Source organism: Pagrus pagrus, assembly GCF_965226575.1.
Source record: "Pagrus pagrus genome assembly, chromosome: 1".
Taxonomy (NCBI): Eukaryota; Metazoa; Chordata; class Actinopteri; order Spariformes; family Sparidae; genus Pagrus; species Pagrus pagrus.
Genome location: NC_140185.1, coordinates 30,232,755 through 30,248,619, shown reverse-complemented (window position 1 = coordinate 30,248,619; position 15,865 = coordinate 30,232,755). Strand labels below are relative to the sequence as shown.

Below are 15,865 nucleotides of genomic sequence, written 5' to 3'. Positions count from 1 at the left end.
AGTAATATATTTTTCCAAGGACTATGAATTAAACAGTCGGCCTTTGAAGCACACGCATGCCTTGAGCGAATAGTTTCATCCAAAATGCTTTAATTTAGGAGGCATATGATGAAATGAATTGAGGCTCTAACCTTCTTCTGTTGTTGATACCATGGCAACAGGATCACTTGGTGTAAACCACACAGCTAGAAAATAAAGCTCTACTATTTCAGTGAAGTACAACACAGTACAGAGTTAATTTGGTGTGGATAATACTGGGCAGAGCAGGAAAATCTTTGAGTGATCTGGTATGAAATATATCAGTACTGGTGCAGATATGTAGATGATGGACAGCAGAAAAAGGACAATGTGGCAAGTCCAACACAGATGTTTTATGCCAGGTTTATACCTTCTCTGTGACTGCCCGGGCACATTCAATCAGCTCTCGTTTGGTGAAGCCGTCGGAGGGTGTGACCTGCAGAGATCCAGCCTTCTGGACGAGGAAGATGCAGCCGTGTCCGAGCTCCTGCACTCGAGACTTGATCTGGAAACCGATCTGGATCACAGAGTACCGTACAAATTTACTTTTAATGTAAATACAAATAAAATCATGTACTGTAAATATATACGTATACGTATTCCCTGGTTGGTAATTGTTTACATGCCATTTTTCACATGCATGCTGCTTAAAAAGATAAATGTGCTGCACTGATGCAGCAGAGTTGTATGATGGGTAAGATAGTTTTGGTGAGGACATCCTCACCTCTTCCGGCTCAGCTGTATGTGCAGCCAGTCGTCCCTGAACGGCCAGCTGGCTGTAGTCCACCGTCACCTGAGAGGCCAGGGCTCCCAGCTCGTCTGGACACGTCACTGACTTGGTCATCTGGGGGAAAAAAACACACACACACACACACACACACACACACACACACAGTCAGTCCAAACAGACCTCTTTTATCACACACAGGCTGGTTTTAGTTTGATTTACGTGACACTTTTGGAAACATTTCATACCAAAAGTTGTTCACAAATCATGGTAACTTTTCCAAAATAGTCTGACAATGTTAACTATTATTTTGATGGCTTACCATTTCCTGAGCAGTGACAGCAATGGCCTTAGAGTATTTCACCATGCTGGTCTGGTAATCCACAAATGAGCCGTCAGGTTCAGGCGGTGTACCTTCATCCAGCTGAGGAAAGACACACACACACACACACACACACACACACACAGACACACACACACAGTTAAAACGGCACTGAAACTTTCATTTAAGGCGTGATTGGTTTGTCCTTCGCTTAAAAAGGTACAAACATCTTCAAACGTGAAGACAATCAATCACTTGTCTCTTTAGTTGCAGCGACATATTAAATCTAATCTACCCTTCAATTATAATTATTCTGCCAGGTGCACAGGCAGCAGTTCATCTGCAAAATAACGTTAATGCAATTTCATATTCAAACAAACAAACACTCAGAATGACTGATAAACACTCATTATAAATTATCCACCGAATCCACTCTGTAATTAAAGCTTCAAAACAGCAAACGCTACAAAAACACTCCATCGCCAGCTTGCAGCGCTTATACTCTGTTTCTAGCATTTCTTCTTAAAGCTGCGGAGACGAGATCGCTGACGCCATGTGAGTAAAGCGTGCTAGTGCTGGAATATATCTACAAAATCGCGCGGAGGTTTTTTCCGCCGAGTGATGTAACACCTTAGAATGTGTGGTGTTGACTAAGTGACTAAAAGTTTGTCAGAAAATCCTCTAAATCACCTCTGCTGAAAGCACAGCAGAGAGTGACCATTACGTCGATGGATTATCTGCGAGGATTATCTCCTTTTAATCAACTACCGGCATGCGCACACTTAGGACAAAACACACACACGCTTGCTCATCATGTGGCCCCGAATTGAACCACTTTCACTAATTATTCATGATGTGCCACAGAAAGTTGATGCAGGGATGCTGTTCTGCTGGTGACCCACAAATGAGGCACTTTTCCCCCCCTGCGATAAAGTCTCACTCAGGAAGGTGAGGAGGGACGTAATTAGTTGATGCCGCTCTGTCTGTACTTGAGATAAAAAGCTTCTTCTCGCTTTGCACCTTATGTGTTTGCCAATAGTCTGACTGTTAATTGGAAAGACTGAGGTCTGAAGGCCCACCACTGGCTGAGAGAGGCTGTCTTGACTGTCTATTTTTCCTTCGCTTCGGTGGCTGGTGATTTCTATTAATATGCTAATCAGGGGCTTTTTGTGGTGCTTTGGAGAGGTTATAATCAAGATGTTTCACAAAGGAACAGGGAATTAGAGGTAAAAAAGGAAATCTTGAAAAAAGAAAATGATGGTTGTTTGTACAAATCCTGGAACTACCTGGAAAAAGTATATTAAGAACATTTGCTGTTTTGCTAGTTCCCCTGCACTCTTTATCAACTTCTAACCAATTTATTCCACTTGTTTTCCTAACAGTATTTTGGCTCTTTTCAGTGAGGCCCTTGCCAAGAAATGAGCTTTTCCGCTATATAATTTTGCCAACTCATTAAGATTACGCTGAAATGGGAATGTTGGAGTGTAGTCTCTTGCCCTCATTTCATTTTAGCAATCGGTGCATCAAAAAGTGGAAACCCAATGCCCTTGCCTTGAAGGCAAGCATCTCTGTGGGGGCACACAGGGTGGACGATGTCTTGGGCGACTGGATTTTCATAGAAGAAACAGGGAAAGTCACATTTTTTGTGAGAGGCAACTACAGCTTGTGCTGCACTTCATATATTGGGGCTGATTTCTCCATAGTGGTTCTCCTTAGAAGGGCTGTCAATGGTGAGAGGTACTGCCAGAGGGCAGGTACAATTATGATGACCAAAGACCAAGCAAAGCCGGGGCAAAGCTGTCAGTCGACGGTAGGTTGAAGTACACAAACATTTGATCTGGTTTGGGCATCCAATAGAGATTTCTCCATGACGTGGAGCCTGAGGCATTCTCAGAATATCCTGAAAGGTAACCTCTTCTGGTCTGGAAACACCTCAGGATCCCAAGAGGCACTCAAGACATAGCTAAGGAAAAAGATGTCTGGGCTTTTCCACTCAGGTTATTAACCCTGGGCAACTGTTGGAGAAAGTTGATGGAGGAGATGACGCCTCTAGCTGCTCTTGAGTCTTGTTTAGAAGCCAGAGAGTGTGAGTTGATTTGACCAATCACAATCAAGGAATCTAAAATCTTGTGTCACTTAAACACCAGTGTTTGCTTGGCGGCACTCACCTTGGCCATGGCATCTGCAATGGACTCCACCATTCCTCCAACCATTCCCACTTCACTGGCAGCCTCATTTAGCGTCACCATGATGTCATCAACCGCCTCCTTCATGAGCTGGGATGCCTCTGCTATGGCATCGTGGGTATGGGACGCCTGAGTGACATCAAGATAGACGCACAGTTAAACAAGACTGTCCAGATATTTTTTTAGATGGGTGAAGAAGCAACACATGAGAAAGCAAGATTGTTGTACCTTTGGGTTTCCTCCACCCTCCTTGGCAGCATACAGCATCTGCAGCGCGGACTCAGCCAGGGTTTTCGTTTGGTCCAGGAAAGTCATCTGCTGCTGGTGGTCCTTCAGCTTGGACGCTACACCTACAGAAGCCATGATCAGCGGTTCAAAGTAACCAGCCAGCTGGGTCACCTGAGAGAAACAGTGAAGGGCTTTAATGAGTTCTGCAAGAATTCCTCAATTTATCAATCACAGCGAGAGCTACATTTTCAAACAAAGAGGGTTAGAGAGCCCGTCTAACAAGTGGATACGTGTAACGCTGCTGCCCTTTAAAAAAGTATTACTTTTTTGCTCCACAGTTGCAATATTTAAGAAAAGTAATTAACTCCCCGCCCTATATACCTTGTGTCCTAGTTGGGAAGCTTCGCCTCTGGCAGCAGTGGAAACGGGGTCAATTAAGTGGCCAATTTCCTGCACGGTGGACGTCAGCTGCTCTTGTAGCGCCTAAAGAGGGGAAGAAGAAATTAAGTTTTTGTCTAGCTTTTTATGAGAGACAGAGGTGCATTCAAAAAGCACCAGGCTGGGAACTCTTTACCCGAAGCTATTCTAGGCTTCTACTGTAACTTGTGATCTTAAACACTTCATAATTCAACAGAAGCGGTGCGAGTACCAAAAACCGCTCTGTGAAACTGCAGGGTTGCTGTGAGGAATCAGCAAAACGCTGGTTTGTGATGCAGAAAGTTTTTCCTTTTTTCCTTTTATCTATTTCTCATTTAGAAATCCATCATTCATTTAGACTGATCCATAGCCTATTTCTTTTCATTTTCAAGAGACAGCTATGAAGGAAGTGACGTAATTATACACATCCAGAAGAGGTAAAGGAAAAAAATGATCAAAAATATTAATAAAAATAATGTTAAATTACATGATACAGTGAGATATTTGGATATCCAAAATAATACATCAAGGAGGAAATAAAATGTATTATAATCAATGTATTATCCTGACAAATCATATTAAATCTCTAAACCTAATTAAAATCTCCAATAATAGATTCATATTTTATAAAGAGATGCACAAAAATAAACACAAGAACAAGAAAAAGAAAACAACAAGATGGGTGCTTACCTCCAGCGAGATGTCGTCCCTGCTGGCTAGGTTCTGGCTGACTGCTGCCAGAGAGGCCTGCTCAATATCCCGGATACATTTGTTGATGTTATCAATTGACGAGTCGCACTCCCGCTGGCCTGGGGCTTTGTCCCTGAGAATAAAACGGGAACAGGAAAAGAAGAGGAGAGCAATAAAAACGGTTGGAAATAAGAGCAACGTTGAAGGATGATATATAGGAGAAAAAAGGACAGGGGAGGTCATTAAGACAGGATAAAATGAGACATATTTCAAGACGGGAAGAAAAAAAAGAAGCGCAGATGTTAACATAAGGAACGCTTATTAAAACACAGACAGGTTTCCAGGATGTCTCTTTAACATATTTTTCTACTGGCTCTCTCATCTCATTGCTGCTCAGGTCACATCTGCTGAAATGGAGCCTGTAGGGTCTCGTCAGTGCACAGGGAGATCATGCTGGGCAGCTAAATGAGCTCTGAAGCCTCTGAGTGGTCTGGGGCACCGGCCACATGAGCAGAATTAGTTTAGTTAAGCGTCCATTTCCATGCATGGAGGCACATCGAAAATAAAACTGAAGTTAAACCTCATCTCTGCGTTTAATGAGTCTAACAAAGTAATGAGCTTTTGCAGGATGGACTTCATTTTATTTTTGTGTTTTTTGGCATCAAGGTGTATCACTGACTGCCAAACTCCCAACGCTCAATCTGCAATCTCAAAAGGAAGACCGCGATAAGGGCATCGGTATTGAACGAGATGCTACGATGGCTGCGTGCGAACGCTAACATGCAGATGTTCTGAGCCGAGCAGAAACATTAAAATTCAGAGCAGTTGACACCGGGAATTAGTTCCTCATGGGCATCAGTTTTGTTCTGATCAAGGTCAGGTCCAAAAGGAGTGAAAGAGGAGATTAAAACTTTAAGCTGTGGAGGAATAAGAACAAGCATTTGTCACGCCGTGGTGCAGCGTTCGACATCCTTTTCTCAAGGACGCTGCAACTTTCTCACAGGCATTTTAGAGTGATGTGTTCAGATAAATGAAAATGTAAATGTCCCCCAAAATGGCAAACGTTACCTTTAAAGTTTGACCTTCGTATATACTGCATTTTGTCACCTAAACTTTTTTGAGTGTGCAACAGATTTTGGCGCACTAACCGGATGGCTGTGATGAGGCTCTTGATGGAGTCGGACACGGTGCGGGAGTGACCAGCCAGGACAGACCAGGTGGGCGGGTCTTTGGGGTTGATAACCAATGAGCGTGCGGTCTTGAGCAGGTGGGTGGAGCTGTCGAGCATAGAGCGTGCTGAGTGCAGGATGGGCTCCTGTGCCGCAGCGCCCTACAGAAAAAGATTTTCAAGCATATTTGCTTTAAAACTACCAATATAATATAAACATAATTACTGTCTATGAATATTACTCCAAACACTGATATTCACATGCATACCTCGTTGCTGATTTGAGCAGGGACACTGGCAAACTCTGGGTTTGAAGCAAATGTTGTCAGGTTTTCCACAGCCTCGATTAGTGGAGCTGTGGCGACTCGACACTTGTTCCTGTTCTCCTCAGAGAAATCGCCATCTAAAGCCTTCAAAGGGAGAGAGACAGAGCATGAATATGAAATCTAATTAAACTAGAGGAGCTATTAAGGTACCTAACAAAAGAATCAAAAACTAAACAAATGAGAGACAGATGTGACAACAAATATGAGCGGATATGAATGACAAATGTTTCAGAATCCACATTAATACGGTGGTATAGAGAGGCATTATTTTCACAAGACTGCCAAGGAAATCCTACCTTGATGGTTTTGACCAAGTTGGCGGTGCTGTTGGCCACCTCCTTGGCAGACTGGACAAAGTGCCTCTTGGCGACTGGGTTGGTTGTCTTGGAAGAAGCCAGACGGCAGGCATTGCACAGGGCTGAGGTGTGCTTAGCAACAATGGTGGCTGCAGAGAGCACCTGCCACATTGTAAACAAAGAGCTAAATTAGCAACTGAGATTTGAGTTCTGTGTGATATTTCTACTATATTTTCATGCACCCGACCGCAAACTTCTAACAAAGACTGGCGAGCTGGAAAGTGACTTATGTAGGAGAGCTGTGGGGGACATACTATAATTAGGCTGTTTGTCTTGAAGAAAGACTGTTGTTTGAGACAATAAAGGCGATAATGAGGTAAATATTGGACTTTCAGACCCACAGTGAAGGCGTCTGGCCCCACAGTTGGACACTTCTGCGTCAGATATTTGCAGAATTGTGGGAGCTATAAAAAGACGGCTTCGTTTGAACATTTAACCTAATTTTTGTGATGGCTTTTTACTAATAACAGATGGATTTTTCTTTCAGGACTGTTCTATTTAAAACAAGAGGTTTTGCTCATTAAAAGAAGTCTATAATGTCGACATGAGGACAGGATTCAGGGATATTTTTTATAGCAGACCAGCATGATGAGGAAATCCACAAAATCTGAAACAACTTATAATCACCGCCTTATCCTGTACAATTCTTGAGGGTTAACATTCATGTATGCATTACTCTGGCTCACAATTTCTTGCCTAATTGCCATACAGAGAACATAATAAGTGCATGTACCTGAGAAGGACTGCTGTCTGGGTCTACAAGGTTCTGACAGGCCATCTGAATAGCCTGGTTGGCTTTGGCAAACTGGATAGGATCCACCAACCCCTGGTGCCCTGCTTGACTGTTGGGATCAGACACTCCCACCAGGTAGGAGGCCTGTGGAGAAAAAACACCTCCCGTCATCAGCAACATAAAGACAATATGATCTACTTGTTAGCTCCTTTCCTGTGAGACACTCTGTACCTGTCCTGCAGCTTCAGTGAGGCCACACAGAGCTTTCGAGGCTGATCCTACGCAGTCTCCAAATGCAGGCACATCTCCGGTCTTGCAGTTCTGAGAAATACCTGCCATGGACTCTCCCAGGACCTAGACGCCACAAAGGTGCAGTCCAGCAGAACAAAGAGAGAAGAAGAAAAAGAGGGATGCTTAGGATGTTAAGCTCTATGTGTGCGAAGAGTGCTTGGGCTGTTTGATTTGAAGGCCTACCTTGGAGTTCTCCATTACGCTCTCGATGCAGTCGAAGTAGGAGAGGTCGCTGACCGGCTCGTTGGGATTATCCAGCATGCCTCTGACAGCCTGAAAGATAAGTGGGCGGCGTGAATCTTTGATAGTATTTCCCCAGTTATTTATTTTCACAGCATTGTCCCTGGTTAATGCCAGATGGAAGAAAAAAAACAAGAAAATAACTACAAATTATTGTCATTTCTTTGGGGACAACACAGACTGTGGTAAATAAGGCTCCCATCAAGCCTTTGTTAATATGTTGGCTGATTTGTTCATGTTTGAGAACAACGTTGTCAAGTTGCGTTCACCTCCAGCTCTCTCAGGGCGTTGTCACACTCCTTCTGGCCAGGAGCCTGCTGTGTGCACAGCGTGATCAGCTGGTTAATGCTGTCAGTCACCGCTCTGAAAGAGGAAAACAAAAAAAATCACACCCTACTCCTCAGTGGTTTAAGGTTAGAACAAGTGTTTAAGTGTTTTTGAGCATGCTTTTGTGCTTTGGTTAATAACAAAGCCTGTGCATGCATCCTTTCATACATGTGCATGTCTGTGTTTGTTGGTGCAATCTAATTAATTTAGTCAGCAATCCTTTGAAATTGTGAAGAGTTCCTCGATGTCTTGTTGAAAATGTCGGGGGACGTTTTTTGCCCTTATTTTGTCAAATTACATGTGAGATTTGGCAGCTGCAAGCTTAACAGCTTTAATGACTAAGAGGACGGATGACTGAACGCATTTTGCTGATAACTGGGAACTTATAATCAAACACACCACCTTGCCTTGGTGGATAATATTACCATGATTTAATATGTTGAATAAGTTATTTTATTTTTTTTCAACAGTCAATGTGCTTTTCATTCAGACTGCATTTTAACAACAAGTACCACCTAAGACTTGTCAGAAAATATTAGATACATAACAATATATATACACACTATGGATAAAAGCATTAAAAAACAAAATGCTTAGGTGTGTTCGTGGCTAGTTGTGGTACCTTGCAGCAGCAGCGAGCAGGTTCTTGGCGTTTGCAGCTGCAGGATCTACTGACAGACTCTTAGCTGCCAGCAGCAGCTTGCTAGAAGCCATGGAGATGTTCTTCAAGTTACCGATCACCTGCACCTGGTCATCCTTTTTCTAAAATGACACATCATAACATTAAACACACACCAACATGACTTTGACAGACTTTGACGTTGTTGTAAAACTGCTATAACAAGACTAACCTGAGTGTGGCCGGCCATCTCTATACCAGCATCCAGGAACTCATCAAAGTCTTGGCTGAACTTTCCCGAGGCCACCGCCAGCTGGCTGCTGGAGCCTCTGGAGGCATGGACCACCTCGCCAGCTGACTGGTTCAGGTCTGCCGCCGTTTGGTTCAGCTCGCTCTGCGCCTCCTGGAAGGACTTGGAGGCTGGTGGGATCTGAGCGGAGGACAAAGAGAAGGAGGATAAGAACTGAGTGGTGTAAGATTAAAAGGAAAAAACAGAACATTAACTTGCTGTCCTTGTTGTGATGTCACTAGCAATAAAAAAGGGTAATCAATAATCCATCTAGCAATCAATTTAAACTTTTATACATTATTAGTCTTAATTCATTCCTCAAGGATCTTTTCACAGTGAGGTATTTAAAGAAAAGCACATGACGGTAATTTTGCTGGCAGAGATCTGGTGACTCACTGCCCAAACTCACAGTTTCAATTAGTAGCTTCTTGCTGGCCTCTCCAATGCTCTTGAGAGCCATGTCCACATCCTTCTGGCCAGGCAGACAGTTGACGCAGTTGTTGAGGGAATGAGACACAGCCTTGGCCACCTGGAACACACAGCAGGTTCACAGCAGACTGAGCGTGGAAGAGCGAACAGGCTGAGCTAGAAATCTAAATTTAAAATGTGCAAGGTGGTTTTACAGAATACATTCACAATTTTTTTTTCCTTTCGTAAATGTCAACTAATACGTCAGAGTGAGTGTCCTCTTTGATCACAAACTGGGTTGTCAAATCACAGAAGCACATGACAACATGAAAGGGACCAGACTGATGCAGTTCATTGGGATGCAAACAAGAGCCAGGAAGTAAAGGGTTCTCAACTTCATTTTATACCCCGTAGCAAATGCAAATGATAGTATGATGAAAGTAGTGTTGTGTTTTTAAAGATAAAAAACTGCCTCATGTATGATTCAATTCTCGACATTACTATTGAGAAAAATAATTTTTTTTGGAGAGAAGATGGGAGGAAGGAAGGACACAACATAAAATATTGAGATACTTAGCCTGTAAATATTCTGCCACGTTTATAACAGGAGTCCCTTGCAACGTTTGACAGGTGTTCACTTTCATGTATTACCAAGCAGATGTAGAAATTCAGCTGGCTGGGACGTTGCCAATTACATTTTTTTTAGAAAAATATATTGAGCAAAGAAAGAAGCACTGTTGGGCAAAGGGAGCTGAATTTTCCTTCAAGTTTAAACGGCCGCATGTTGAATTCGCTTCAGCTAAATGTTGCATTAAAACACAGGCGACTCAATGAGTCGTATGAAATGTTTAGCATCATTAAACGTTATGTTTTCGTCCACATTCAGACTAATCCAAAAGTTCCAGTTTAAAACACTGTGTTTGGTGTGTAATGTATCAAAAATGTAAATAGGGCAATACAACATCCTTAAGCAAAATGAACTGTTGGAGGCTCCAGATGATGAGATTAGAGTAACTAAACAGTCCAATACAAATAAAATTCACATGGACTCACAATTTGTGTGTATATCTTTGACATTTTTGACAACCTGCTGATCTGTCTTTGCAGTGACATTTGATGATGTCAGCTTTAGGCCACTGATGCTGCAGTCTGACAGATGGATAAACTGTGCCTTCCAGCCTGCAGCCCCAACACTCACCCGTAGTGTTAAAAAGAAACAGACATGCAGAACAGACTCCATAAGCAATCCTGAATGCCTCACCTGCGCCAGCCTCTGCTGACTCTCAGTGTCTCCAGGGCAGATCAGTGCTTGCTTGGCCTCATGAATGAGGAGCGCGGAGCCCTCCATGACGTCACGAGCCGAGTCCAGCATGGCAGCGGCAGCCTTGGGGTCCGTGGTGGAGGCAGCGACGCCGCGGGCCGCCTGAGCCAGTGTTTTCAGGGCCTGAGCCGTCTCCCTGGCTGCAATTCCTACACACAGGATCAGAGGTAAGATAGAGTACAAATGTGACAGATAACAGCTTGTTCAAGAATGTATCTTAGACATCACACATACATTTATGACACTTTATCATGTACGATTTCTCATGACAAATGTGTTTCAACAGCCAACAAAGATAAAAAAATCATTTGATTTGAGAATTTCCCCTGAGTTCTGAGGAGCAAGGACGCTATGAAAGTAATGAAAAGTCTTTGGAAACTATGTTTTAATCTGAGGAGATCAGAAAATAGGCAAGGTTAGAAATCTATTTAGTATCTTTATTCGCCTACTGCGTCACACAAAGGAGCCTATTCAGAGGACTATGTCAGATCAGGGCAAACCATTAACTGACTTTTGATGCTGTATATTGTGTAATTTGGTTATTCAATCACATGTTGAGTAGTTCAAATACTTTAAAGTCATGTGGAAAAGAGAAAGAAGACTTTTGACTTTTGTGCACAGTGTGTCCTGCGAAGCAAAGAGAAGCCTGTAACTTCAAGATGAACTCGCAAGAGATTTGAAACCTGAAAAGCGTGAGAGGAAATGTGTAGTTTCTAAAAATGCTATAGAAGAAGTGTGTCAGCGCTACCGACCTGTGTAGTGTTCATTTCCTTGTGCAGCACATGTGAGCAGCTGAGCCATAGAGGATCCCACTGACTTAGAGGTGCTGCCCAGATCCTGCGCACACTTCTCCAACTAAAGCAGAGAGAAAGTCGGGAAAAAAACGGCAGCTTTATATGCAAGTAACAAACCCAATAGACCCTGCTTCAGGCGTGAGAAGCTGGTCAATATTGTTTGTATAGCTTGAGTGAACTTAATGAAACTGCCATTTTTCAAGTTGGGTTTGAAAGAATGAGTCCTGAGTCAATCCCATAGATCGAAAAAGGCCTCTTACTGATTCTCCGGGTAGGGGTTTCAGTTGGGTGTTAACGGCAGCCAGCTTGGCATCTTGCAGCTCACTTCTCAGGGTCTGGATGGCAGTGAGAGCCGAGTCGATCTCCATGGGGCCGCAGGCTTCATGAGCCTAGAAAATAGAGAAAGTCTGCCGTCATTCACAGTTCACAGGGGTTACTGCTTATGTGTTGCACTTGTAAGTAGACAGAAATATATTTTATTGTCAGTTCCTGCTAATATAAACTCAATAACTACTTAATACAAAATGCAAAATCCTGTAATAGAGTCAAATTCATGCCACAGGTCCTCTGATGTGACCTGGAGTCTATTGTGTAATTTAAAAGCCTGTAGGACAGCAATTTACACTTCAGCTAAACAAGACACGTTGACATTTTTTGACATTATTTCTGCACTGCCATGATTTGACCCATAAAGCGTAGCATAGCGTGCCTTTCTGGAATGGAGTTAGTGTCTATTAGGTTTGTTTTTGCCTGTAAATTTGCATATAAAACACAGTGACTTCCTGCACACACTGCGACATATGTGGCCACCTGTCCGTGTCTGTGTTTTACCTTCTGTGCAGACGTCCTCAGCTCAGCCAGGCAGGTGGCCAGGTTCTTGGCACACTGACCCAGTTGCATAGCTGCAGCCTGATCCGTCACCGTGGGAACAGATGACTTGGCCGAGGTCACCATCTTACTACCAGGCTGCAGAGTGGGAAAAGAAAAGGAAAAAAAAAAAAGTCTAAATGTGTGCTCTATAAGTGCCACTAAGGCATTAAACACATAATCCCACCACAACACTGGTTCTTTAACTGCCTGCTTACACCAAAAGGAGGTTACAGACCTAGTTTTAAGGGATCCCCACATGGCAGGAAGACTATTTATACTTTGCTCAGCCTGGTTCCCAATGTAGGATGAAGTAACTCAATTTTAGTATAAGGCCATAAAGTTTTAACAATCCAGCAAAGGTGGGAAATGGCAGGGTGTGTCTGTGTGATTCTTACATCGGCTTCCTTCGGAGACAAATTTAATGCCAGTTAACTGCAGAAGGTTTGTCCCCAACTGGGACAAAGCTGATTTGTGGGTCAGTGGCTAAAGTTAGGGTTTAGGTTAGGTTTGGGTAAGCCTCCAGGAAATGAACGTAAGTCTATGTAATGTCCCCAAAGATTACATGAATCAATGTATGTGTATGTGTGTGTGTGTGTGTGTGTGTGTGTGTGTGTGTGCGTGTGTGTGTGTGTACTCCACCTGCAGGAAGTTCTGGCTGGCGATAATGAGTGCCAGTTGTGCACTGAGGTCCTCTGGTTTGGCCTGACTGCCACGCACCCCCTGGACAAGTTGTGGGATGTGGTCTGCCACTGCCTATACACACATAAAACACATGCACACACATAAACACAGGCTTAACAGGTTTAAATACAGCCTCAGCTAAAATCCCTCAATTATACTATTCAAGAAATCTTCAAACAAGCAATTTGGAAGCTCACGATATAATAACATTGAACAGCTGATAAAATAAATCCTCATTAAGTTTATATAAGAAAAAAGGGGAAGTAAACTGTTTATTAATTTATCAAAATAATGAAAAAATTAAATGAAAAAGTAAATGAACCGACAGCAACTCACCTTACAGCTCTGCACCAGCTGCTGGTGAGCAGCCGTGTTCTTGTTGGAGGCGGCAGCATTTTGAGCAGCAGCGATGGTCTGTGTGGCTGCAGCCGCAGCCTGCTTGGCAGCATTCTGAAGAATATGAAGACCCAAACGAATATAAACATGTAAAATATGGTTTAACATCTCGGCTTTTGAGTCTGATTGTTAAAAGGTTGTCGAGTTTGTGGAACGAGGGACTTAAAGCCGCCGTAAGCGTGGTCGTTGTTTTAGCTTATCTCCTGTCCATTTTGCAGTTAGCAAGAAAATCCACAACTGCATACCATAACTATAAAAGCAAAATGGAATATCTATCTTGACATGTGTGTAACACATTCATGAATCGAGTTCATGAGTTGAATATTTTAGCTTGAAGAAGTGATTTGACGTGAGAGACATAACCCTGAGGAAAATGAGCCCCTATCAATCCATTCTGAAGATAGATAACTACTTTTCCTATTTCATTAAAAAGAGTAATAACAACCTGAATCCATCTGAAAGGCCTGACATTTAGTGTTGAAAGATGTTACTGAAATGAACATCTAATACTCTGATCTTTGATGCCTCCACTCATGCTTCATAATATCCTAATATGTGGTCCTGGAGATGGTAACATTTAGGATTGGTCTTGGTATTCATGTCATGTCTAATTGTTAATAAGTTCAGATGCAGGAAAAAAATAACCTCATCACCGACCTCCAGTCTGTTAATCAGTTTCTTCTTAATGGCGTTCTGAGCAGCAGCGTTGGTGGCCACACGCAGCCCCTCCGCAGCCTCCCTCAGCCTTTGCTGCTGGTCCTCATTTTCTGGGTACGCTGCTGCACCCTGCAAACACAAACACACACACATAGATCAGCAAATACAGCACAGAGCAGGTGAGCGAGAAGCGACAAACAGCTGGTATGAGTGTGGAAAGGAGTACAGGTTGAAAGGTGTGTACAGTTTTAAAAGGACGATTTTTCTGTATTATTTTACTGAGACGAGCCGTGGACACGCTCAACAACTGCCATCAGAGCATATAAATAATCTAAGAACATCCAATCAGAGCACACAAGCCTTTGGAAATGACGCAGACTTAATCAGTGCACTCAAACTCAGCTGCAGCCCCTCTTCACTCCAATAATCAGTTGTTTTGTTGTTGGCTAAACGTCAATGAGAGACGTTGTTTGTTTACATTATCACGCAGCTCTTTTTTATCCTCCCGTTTATGAACTCGTCCGTACGAGTAAACTGTGGAGACCAATGTCACTTAGCACCTGCACGTCTCCTGCTGTTGGAGCGAAAGCTAAGCCGCCATTAGGTTAATTAACTGGGAACTCGGTAGCATCACCTGTAGCTGCACAGATATCATCAAGGTGTGCGTGCTGCTGAAAACCTGTGTCATTAAGGTCACCTCACACATGCTGCTGGCAGAAGTCACCACAGATGGTTACTACGTCCGCCAAGGAGGTCCAGTTTTCACCTGTGTCGTTTGTTGGTTGGTGGGTTTGGTTTGTCAGCAGGATTACACAAAACTACTAAACGCATTTCAGTGAAACTTTGAGGATTTCTATGTAGTTGTTCTATAAAATCTTATTTCTTTATTAAATTGGTATTTTGGTTTGTTTACTTTGTATTTACGGTATGCTAGAGTTACAGTTTTTCTGTTTTCTTTTTTAAACCGATCATTTAGATAACCGTTTTCATCAGATCTATTTTGATTTATTCTTTTATTTAGTTTATTTTCCTAATATGTAGACAGTAATTCACCTGATTTGTTCCTTTGATTATTTTGGTTACGCAGCACTTATTTACTTGTATTGTTTTTGATCAAGGGGCACTTTTTTACATTTTCTTTATGTTATGTACGATTTGTCCTTCCTGGACTTGCTTTAGTATTTATATTCAAATAGTGTGAATAACAACAGAAACAGGGTGACAGACACTTAATTGTCACCATGTGGAACAGTGATGCTACAGAGCTCGACCCATTCAATCGTTTTGATAACAAAAGGTAAGAAACACATTTTTTATTTTGCTGTTAGGTAATTTCACGGGTTGAAATTGCTCATTTCCTTTTGAGACTGTGTTAGACATCTGACTCATTTTAGTGACCGGCTTTGAATAAGTGGAATTTGCAGCCTGCTGGCAACTGCTGACACCATTTAAATGTAACAGCCAATTTGCATAATTATTAAAAAGTACAATACATGTGTAATGAGAGTCTTGCAAAAGAAAATCGTTTCTTGACATGTGCAGAAACACAAAACAACAGTCAGCTGTAAAACACACAGTCCAAAAACTAAACTGCGCTCTCAAATCAATCAGTTACCACGGCAACTGAGGTCTAAGCTTCCATTGATACAGATAAATATACAGCTGAGATCGCAGCGATAAGTCTGGCATCAAACCCGACCATCGCGCCAGCTGGGGGGCATCATTTAATCTTCATGGTGGAAGTGGAGGGTTATTAATATCAGTGTGTGATTCTGTGGACGGATAATGAGACTGATGCAGA

General features: G+C 42.6%; 1 protein-coding gene across 3 annotated transcripts in view; it reads right to left on the bottom strand.

The window, feature by feature from the left end:
- LOC311256055 (talin-2) overlaps nucleotides 1-15,865 on the bottom strand; it is a 92,636-nt gene that overhangs the window by 11,576 nt on the left and 65,195 nt on the right. For all 3 annotated transcript variants that reach the window (XM_084350804.1, XM_084350805.1, XM_084350806.1), the window contains 24 exons: nucleotides 14,065-14,193; nucleotides 13,348-13,461; nucleotides 12,970-13,083; nucleotides 12,292-12,426; nucleotides 11,721-11,849; nucleotides 11,419-11,521; nucleotides 10,607-10,815; nucleotides 9,347-9,466; nucleotides 8,881-9,078; nucleotides 8,652-8,791; nucleotides 7,972-8,065; nucleotides 7,646-7,735; nucleotides 7,403-7,525; nucleotides 7,172-7,315; nucleotides 6,379-6,540; nucleotides 6,026-6,166; nucleotides 5,737-5,918; nucleotides 4,589-4,721; nucleotides 3,863-3,964; nucleotides 3,482-3,652; nucleotides 3,236-3,382; nucleotides 1,068-1,169; nucleotides 743-862; nucleotides 389-535 (listed from right to left, as the gene is read on the bottom strand). In XM_084350804.1, the coding sequence (XP_084206930.1) occupies nucleotides 389-535; nucleotides 743-862; nucleotides 1,068-1,169; nucleotides 3,236-3,382; nucleotides 3,482-3,652; nucleotides 3,863-3,964; nucleotides 4,589-4,721; nucleotides 5,737-5,918; nucleotides 6,026-6,166; nucleotides 6,379-6,540; nucleotides 7,172-7,315; nucleotides 7,403-7,525; nucleotides 7,646-7,735; nucleotides 7,972-8,065; nucleotides 8,652-8,791; nucleotides 8,881-9,078; nucleotides 9,347-9,466; nucleotides 10,607-10,815; nucleotides 11,419-11,521; nucleotides 11,721-11,849; nucleotides 12,292-12,426; nucleotides 12,970-13,083; nucleotides 13,348-13,461; nucleotides 14,065-14,193 (3,249 nt within the window). The remainder of the gene's footprint in view (nucleotides 1-388; nucleotides 536-742; nucleotides 863-1,067; nucleotides 1,170-3,235; nucleotides 3,383-3,481; nucleotides 3,653-3,862; nucleotides 3,965-4,588; nucleotides 4,722-5,736; nucleotides 5,919-6,025; nucleotides 6,167-6,378; nucleotides 6,541-7,171; nucleotides 7,316-7,402; nucleotides 7,526-7,645; nucleotides 7,736-7,971; nucleotides 8,066-8,651; nucleotides 8,792-8,880; nucleotides 9,079-9,346; nucleotides 9,467-10,606; nucleotides 10,816-11,418; nucleotides 11,522-11,720; nucleotides 11,850-12,291; nucleotides 12,427-12,969; nucleotides 13,084-13,347; nucleotides 13,462-14,064; nucleotides 14,194-15,865) is intronic.